We start from the raw sequence: 8,298 nt of genomic DNA, 5'->3' as shown, positions 1-8,298 counted from the left end.
GTGCAAATAAAGGACCCTGTACATTCTGTTTGAATGTAGAAAGACGAAGGTTCTGATAGGACACAGCCCGAGGTGAATGGATTAAGAATTACAATTTATCATGAAAATGGGTGTTGCTGTGAGGTACCTTAGCAGTTGGATGCTTCACCACTGTGCTATAAGGTCTCCTTGGGACAGAGTCATGGGGCTCGGTGACTAACCTAAAGGCTGGCCGTGCAAACCCGTCTAACCTCACCTCGGAAGAAAAGGCCTGGTGATTCTGTGAAGATGCAAACCAAAGAGGAAAACAAACCCATCGCCATTGAGGGCTGTCGTGCTGACCCAGTGACCACACAGGACAGAGAAGAACGGCTCCCTAAAATCCCCCAGCTGAAATATATATATTTAAATCATTTTATTTGGGGCTCGTACAATTCTTATCACCATCCATCCATCCATCCATTGTGTCGAGAACATTTGTACATTTGTTGCCATCATCATTTTCAAAACACTTTCTTCCTACTTGAGCCTCTGGTATTGGCCCAGCTGAAATCTTTAAAGTTCCTGGCTGCCATATCTTCCTCCCATGAACCGCTGACCTTCTGGTGAACAGCTGAGCCCCTAGCCCCTGTGCCAGTAGGGCGCCTGGCCGCAAGGCTGACAGCCCGGAAAGCCGCCGGAGCAGCTCTCTGCTCAGATACACGGGCCTGCCACGAGGTGGGGCCAACTCAGCAGCAGCAGGTTGGGGTCTCTTCACTACTGAACTGGTATCGAGTTGGATGTCAGTCCTATAGTCGTAAAACCAAAAAAGCACATCATCAAGCAAACAAAACCAAACTCCCTGCCCATGGTCCATTCCTCCTCACAGTGACCCTGTCGGTCCCCACAGAAAAGGCAGCGTCCTGGGATGAGGTGGCTCCATGCTCACACGCCACAGAGGCCCAGCACACCCAGACCCAAGCCGGAGCAGACACACAGAGGCCTGGGCGGAAGCACACCAGCACACCACTCGCTCAAGCCCCTCCTCCCCGCCCTCACCTGCTGCCGAGTCTTGCAAGACAAGGTCCTCCAGGGCAGGCCAGTCTGTGTTCAGCCGCTTCACCAGTTTGTAGGCGTTCACCGGGTGTGCCAGGTAGCCCTCAGGGTCAGCCGTCGACTTGCTGGTCAGCGCTTCCATTTTGGTGGCCCAACTGTGGACCGGGAGGAAAGGGAAGGCTGTGAGGCTCCCCACCGAGCCTCAGCCTGTGGGGACTCCCACCGGGCCCTGGGACCCTTCTCATGGAGAGGTATCTCGTAAGGTCGCCTCTCCCAGCTGAAACTGCCAGTCCCTGTGTCCAGACAAGAGGTGTGAGCAAAAGGGCTCTTAGGCAGAAAAGCAGGGAACAAACAAACTCACTAACCCGGGTGACTCCCTAGCCCATGCACTGCACTTTGGAGGAGCGGCAGGAAGTCACCCACAGGCCAGCCCCGGATCTCTGGGGCACCCTCCATGGGCTCTGGCAGGGCAGGAGGGCTGACGGGTAGTGGGTGTGAAGACAAGGTATTTGTCACCTCTTAATCTGGGCGAGCTTGGCCTCCTCTGCTAGGATGTACTCCTTCAGGGACTTCACCAGATCCTTCTCTGCATAGATCAGGTCCGTCATGTGCCCTGCCACGGAGCCAAGGAGGGGCCGGTGAGCAATGGACGGACCGCCCGCCGCCGCCGCCTCCCTACGGTTGCAGACACCAGCATGGGGTGGGGAGCTCTCTTGGATGGTGGGGCTTGTTGTTACATGGACCCTAGGCACTCAGAGGGTCCGGGCCCCCGGCTCATGCAGAGAGTGGGGTGTCGGGATAAATACACTGGGCACAGGGGGGTTACTGCTCAGAATCCCTCTCTGATTTGGGAGAAAGGTGGTCAGAAAGGCCCGCAGTCGGGGGACGGCCTGCACTTCCCAGGGCACGGGCTCACAGCACACCAGCTTGTTGGGGCACCTCAAGCTCCACGAGCCCTAAGAACGGGCAGAGAGTAGCGGGTGTGGCCACGGAGCCCTGAACGAGGACAGGGCCCAGCTGTGCAGTCCCCCTGGCATTTGACCCAAAGGTAGCTCAAACAAGGGCCAATCCTCCTGGCTCATACCAATGGACGTGAAGAACTCGGCCCCCACACAGCCCAGGACACCAAGCCAGATCAGCAGCAGCACGGACACCTGGGGTCTCATGGTCACAGAGGTCAGTGTCTGTAAGGCATTTAGTGACACTCGTTAGATCAACAGTCAGGGAACAGACACGTACCATACACACAACAACACAGGCGCGGGCTCAAATATGGCCTGAGCCCTGGGCAGGCATCCTGAAACTCAGACGCACATTCACGTTCACCCATCAGATAGAGTGTGGATGATGTGTGCTCAATTTGGGCCCCTGCCCTGGGAAGCCACTGCCTTCAGGAGAGGCCCCACCTCTCGGCTCCTGCGAACCAGCTGCCACATGAGGCAGCCGAACATTCTAGGAGTAAGGTCCCCTCTGGCCCCTAACAGTCTGTCAGTCCCTGGTCCTGGGCTGCCTTTCTCATTTCCCTGACTGCCAGTCTGGCTCTATCCTTCCTTCCACATACGTCAGATGCCACGGGCCCAGACATAACACACAGTCTCCAGCTCAGACAGTCCAGGAGCTACAGTGACAGACTGAGAACTTGACACCATGTGGCATATGACCATGGCCCAAGTCAGCACAAGGCTGGCTTAGAGGAAGAATCAAACCACCTTGCCCATCTGCATCTGTCCACCAAGAGGGGCCATGGTGGGCAAGCCCGAACCATACTATTCCCAGACCCTGTCTCCTCTCAGACACTGTCCTCACCAGGCAGCCACCCTCCTTCACAAATGTTGACTAAAGACACTGAGCTAGGCACTCAAGAGACAAAGATCAATGAGCCACTATCGGCCAAAACTTCAGGTTGGACTGGGCTGCTGGCCCACGAGAGGCCAGCTTCTGTCTGCTCACCAGCCTAAAAAGGGCCAGGGCCAGTGCTCAGGGGAGAGGGTACAGCATGGGGCCAGCCTCACTGGCTATAGCTCTATGCACAATGGAAGCCTTGGACCCAGCGCCCAGCTTAGAGCACCCTCTTAGGCATGTCCAAGAGCCGGGCTTGGACCCACTTGGGGCACACTCCCACACTGGAGGGGCAGCACCCATCCAGGTCCAGCTCTGCCAGCCTTCCTCCTCCCGCCTCCGGTTCAGCCAAGCCCAGGGAAGTGCTCAAATGGAAGTGTACTGAGAGAAGTCAGTGTAAGCCTTACCAAAGCTCACGTCTGCTGCCTGCCCGCTGTACCCAAGTGGACACACAGTCACCTCCTCACTCCTCATCTGTTCTGGCCCAAGCCCTACCCCATCCCCACTCCTGCCAGGGGCCTCTCTCAGGAAGAGGAGGGAGGGAATGAATGAACACCCTGTTTGTCATGCCCCTGCCGACGGAGCCAGCAGCATGCCAGCCGCTGCGCTTGGAGCTGGGGACACAGAGCCACACAGGACATGGGCTTTCCACCCAGAGCCTGGGTGGGCGGGCAGTGTTAGGCTACGGGGCTCTACAGAGTTCTGACGACAGAGTCAGGAGTCAGAGGAAGGCTCGTCGTGAGAGGTGAGCAGACCTGGATGCTTGCCCGGTTCTGGCCACAGGTTGCTCCCAGGAGCCTATCCGCCCTGCTTCCTCACCCGGAGCCAGGATTCCACAAGCAGCTTTCACTTAGATGGGTAGGTGTCTGTTCCTTATACCTGAAGAGGCTTGGCAGCTCAGGAGAGCACTTCTCCCACGTACGTGTGTGCAGGGAGACATGTCTGTGGACAGGGACGGGCAAGCTGGCTGCCCCTCAGGACTGCAGCACAGGGAACAAACCAGCACGGCTCCCCAAGTGTGTTGCTGGTTGCAACGGCCCACCCCCTCAGAGATGAGGACACAAACTCAGAGGGGGTGGGGAGGAGCCCCTCTGTGCTTTCCAGCCATCCTGGTGAGCATTCCCCTGGTTTGTGCCTGATACGGGCCCACCCGAGGGAAAAGAGCCAAGTTCCTTCATTACATGAATACCATCTGTCATGTCTCTGGAATGTGCCGTGCTGGCTTAGAATGAGCCCATCCGTGCATCCCGGCCTGAAGGCAGAGCCCTGAAGAACTCCAGATGCCCCTCTGGAAAACCTTATCAAAAGCCTGAAAAACCCTGCCCTGGATGTGTCTGGTAGGGGAGGAGGCAGGGGGAGGGCAGGGATGACTGTGCTGGTGTAGAGCGCTGAGCAGGTCCAGGAGCCCCCAGCCTGCTATAGCCACACTGCCACCCTAGGAAGGGGAGTCCTGGAGCCCGGTCCCACTGGGCCTGGGCCTGGGCCCAGTGGATGACAAAAGGCATGGTGCAGAAATAAACATCTAATTAGGGTCAGGTTGGAATGGGGCAGCATTCAAGAAGGACTAGGTCCCACCATGCAGAAAAGGCTAACCAACTTCATGGGCTGCCCCCACCGCCATCCCATCTCACACCTAACACCCACAGCTTGCTTTGGACAATGTAGGTAGAAGAATGTATGTGGAGTGTCCCCTGAAATACTTGTCCAGTGCTGCCAAAAGCTCTCCTGAGGACCCTTAGAAACCCCGGCAGAGTGGGCCTGAAAGAGAGCCGGGCTGAGGTCCCTTGAAGACAATGTGACTACAAGCCTGCACAGAAAACCCACACTGGGTCTTAGAGATCTGAGTCATACCCCGAGTTCAGAACAGCTCCCAGCTTGTATCAAAACCCCAAAAACAAATCCAGCGCATTCGGGTCCATTCCAATTCACAGTGACCTGCAGCACAAAGCAGGGTTGCTCCACGGGTCCCCAAGGGGTTCTTACAGTAGCAAGCGCCAGGTCCTCCCCCTGCACAGCGGCCGGTGGTGCGAACCACCGATCATTTGGTTAGCGCTGAACCCACAGCACCACCATGGCTCCTGTGGCCTGTACTAGGTGTCCAGATAATACTTCCTCACAAATTTGTTCAAGGGAACAAAAGATAGGAGGATTTCAGAAATTACATTTCTCCCATACAGCATATGGTTTCATAGCATAGTGCTATTTGGCACAGAGTAAAGATCAAAGCATGCCAGTAAGTGAGAAAAAGCAGGCTCCTACCCAATTATGTATCCCACGAGTCCATTTGTGATGGAAAAGGCATGTATACGTATTCAAGGTCACAAATCTAACTGTATCTTGAAGTGCTTTTCCCTTGCTCCCATGGTTGTCTCTCCCAATCTTTGTCCAAGAAGTCCAATTCAAATGCAAAAACCCACTGCCATCAAATCAAGTCCACTCAGAGCAGCTCTGCAGGACAGGGCAGAACTGCCCTGCGGGTTTCCGAGACTAACTTCACACCAGGAGGAAGCCCTGTCTTTCGCCAGAGAAGCAGCAGGCAGTCAAACTGATGACCCTGTGGATGGCAGCCCAACACATAACCACGATGCCACCAGGACACCTAAGAATGTTAAAAATACTTTTATGATATGCTTCCAGTGAAAAGGGAATAAAAAGAACAGGCCCTTCTCAAATACACCCCCGCAGGGTGTGTCAGCCCCAGAGTTCGGACCCCCACAGGGAGGTTATCCAAAGCCTGCCAACACCTCAGCAACAGTGATTCACCCACCAGGCAACTGACCCTGTCTGTGTGTACAGAGCAATTCCAAGACACACAACCAGAGGCCCCTCCAATCCTGCTCTTTGGAAAGGATGTTTGCAGCCAGATGGCCAGAAAGAGATGTTTCCAACTGCAAAACTAACAGTGGCCTTAGCCTCTCCGCTTACCTCATTGTAGGCCCTTCTGCCAAGCTCCCAGCTGCAGCCCAAATGCAGCAGCTTGGGTTTTAACAATGCATTTAACAGCCTGGAGACAGAACATGGGTTTACCGAGAACAAACAGGTCTGGCCCTGGGCTAGTGCTGAACAAGGGCCGCCTGCCTTCTGCAATGGGGCAAAAGCTTGTCTGAGCAGGGCTCGCCCAGGGGCCCTGACTCCATGGGTGCCAGCACGGGCAGGGGGAGCAGAGGGCCTTGATGCTCAGCACACTTGCCACTAGCCAAGGCTCCAGGGGGCTCCCCACCAGAATGTCTGTCAGACCAAAAGCCACTGCCCCCAGCACCCCAGGGAGGGTGGATGCCAGCCCATTCTCCTTTCCTGATGTCAAGACACAGCCATTACCCTGGTCTCAACCTCCTGACACACCCACCCCCCACCCCCCACCCCTGCCACTGCACTGGCTGCCCACATCCCAGCAACCCTCCTGTAGCCCTGCCCCGTCCCCATGACCAGAAACCCCACAGGTTCTGCGCTGCCCTCAGGAGAAAGTCCAAATGTCTCTGCTCAAAGGACCTTTTTGACCCTGGGAGCCCTGGCTCTGCCCCACTCTCCAGCCCCATCCCACAATTCCAGGGTTCATACTTTAGACACTTTGCACAGAAAACACGCTCCTTCGCTGGGAGCCGACGCACCTGCTCTTCCCCTTTCTCTACCAGGTACTTGAACGCAGACTGCTGCTTCCTGGCCTGGGCTGATAAAACAGGCAAAGCTGAGTGAGGTGTGGCAGAGAAGATGGACTCACAGAGAGCACTAGACAAAAAGACAAAACCTATCGGCCGCTCTATCCGATGCTGCTTTGGAAGGGCCTCGGCATCTCTCAGCCTCACCTGTCTGTCCCCAGGGTCCTCGGCCACTCGGAGGCGACACCGTGGAGGAGACTGCAGGTCCAGGCGGAGACGCTGGCTCCTCCCATGACTGCCAGGCTCACCTCGCAAGAAATGCCACTCTGCCTAGGGCCTCTCCAGAGGCTGCTAAAAGCTCTGGTCGCGTAACCAAGCAGTGAGGCAGCCTGAGTGCCCTCACCCGGGACAGCTTCCAAGGAAGGGCAGAGCACACAGGCACACAGCAGATAAACTCCCTCTTGGGGGCCTCCTGGGACTAATTGCTCTGAGGCATGGAACATCCCCAGCGCCCGCCCAGTGGTGTCCTGAACGACTGGACAGCGGGGCAGCTTGCCGAAGCCCAGCCCTGCCCACGGGGCTGCTTCTGGCCTCCCTGACCCTGCTTTCCCCTGGCCCCTTCCCATAAGCATTAAGACACTTAAGCTCTGCCTCAGGCTCTGCTTTCTGGGAACCCAGGCAGGGCCAGTCAGTTTCCAGCAACGTTTCGTGTCTACCACCTAATCCTTACCAAAGCCTTGTACATTAGATAATCATCTCCAGTTCGCTGGGTTGAGAGAGCTTTCTGCACATCTGACATCTCAAAGCAGTGGTTCTCAACTGTCCGCATGCCACGACCCTTTCATACAGTTCCTCATGTTGTGGTGACCCCCAACCATCAAATTATTTTCATTGCTACCTCATCACTGTAATTTGGATACTGTTATGAATCGCCATGTAGATATCTGATATGCAGGATGGATTTTCATGGTTACAAAGTGAACATAATTAAAGCACAGTGATTCATCACAAATATATATATAATTATATATTGTGAAATGTTTATTTCTAATGACAAGTAAATGAAATTTTGTCTTGAAGCATGGTGTAACATGGGTAACAGTCTTCACGCCGGATACTTGTCTGTGGGTGTATCTGCATGTGGGCGGACCCTCCTGGAGACAGATAGAGGAGCAGTGTCTCGGTTCCTAAGACCATTGGAAATGTGTTTTCTGACAGTCTTAGGTGACCCCTGTGGAAGGATCGCTCAACCCCCAAAGGGGGTCACCACCCACAGGTTGAGAACCGCTGTCTTAAACAAAACCAATGGTCCAGACTCCAGCCCAATGATGGGACTCACCAAACACACTTTGTACCAGGCTATGCTGGCTGCCACACAACCCTACTGAGTGGTGCCTCCTGCCCTTCAGAGCATGGGCTGCCCAAATTGGCAGGGGGAGCATATGTTGTCCTGACAGAGCAGGCTTTATCTCATGTGTGATAGTTAGGTTTATTGTGCCAACCTGGCCAATAGGAACATGTGGGATTAATCAGGTCACAGTTTGATTGAAGGGCAAAGAGTTAAAAGGCTCTGCAAGGCCGCGCCCCTCTCTCTTGCTCTCTGGTGACCAGAGCGTGCTGGAACGTGCATGCTGCTGCTGGAGCTAAGTTCTCTGCCTTAACCTGTGAGCTACACCACCTGTGGACCAGGCCAGCCCGTGGATCGTGTCGTTAGAGCTGAGGCCCCTTGGAGACCTGCTTCGCCATGCTGTCGATGCGTCCCTCATACATTGCTTGAGCTTAAGGCTGGTGAATTCTGTCACCTTGCATTGCGTGTCTTAGATATCCCATCTGGGCCTGCTTTGCTGAG

The 8,298-nt window shown here is 55.2% G+C and overlaps 1 protein-coding gene across 4 annotated transcripts in view; it reads right to left on the bottom strand.

Moving 5' to 3' along the window:
• Positions 1 to 8,298, bottom strand: part of P4HA2 (prolyl 4-hydroxylase subunit alpha 2) — a 34,707-nt gene that overhangs the window by 21,647 nt on the left and 4,762 nt on the right. For all 4 annotated transcript variants that reach the window (XM_045285154.1, XM_004696599.4, XM_045285153.1 and 1 more), the window contains exons 3-5: positions 2,099 to 2,198; positions 1,531 to 1,627; positions 1,018 to 1,169 (exon numbers count right to left, since the gene is read on the bottom strand). In XM_045285154.1, the coding sequence (XP_045141089.1) occupies positions 1,018 to 1,169; positions 1,531 to 1,627; positions 2,099 to 2,198 (349 nt within the window). The remainder of the gene's footprint in view (positions 1 to 1,017; positions 1,170 to 1,530; positions 1,628 to 2,098; positions 2,199 to 8,298) is intronic.

This window comes from Echinops telfairi, unplaced genomic scaffold, assembly GCF_000313985.2.
Source record: "Echinops telfairi isolate 266 unplaced genomic scaffold, ASM31398v2 ScPeMD7_7469;HRSCAF=8507_1, whole genome shotgun sequence".
NCBI lineage: Eukaryota > Metazoa > Chordata > Mammalia > Afrosoricida > Tenrecidae > Echinops > Echinops telfairi.
The sequence above is the reverse complement of the archived record's forward strand: the minus strand, read 5'-3'. Positions and strand labels throughout refer to the sequence as shown.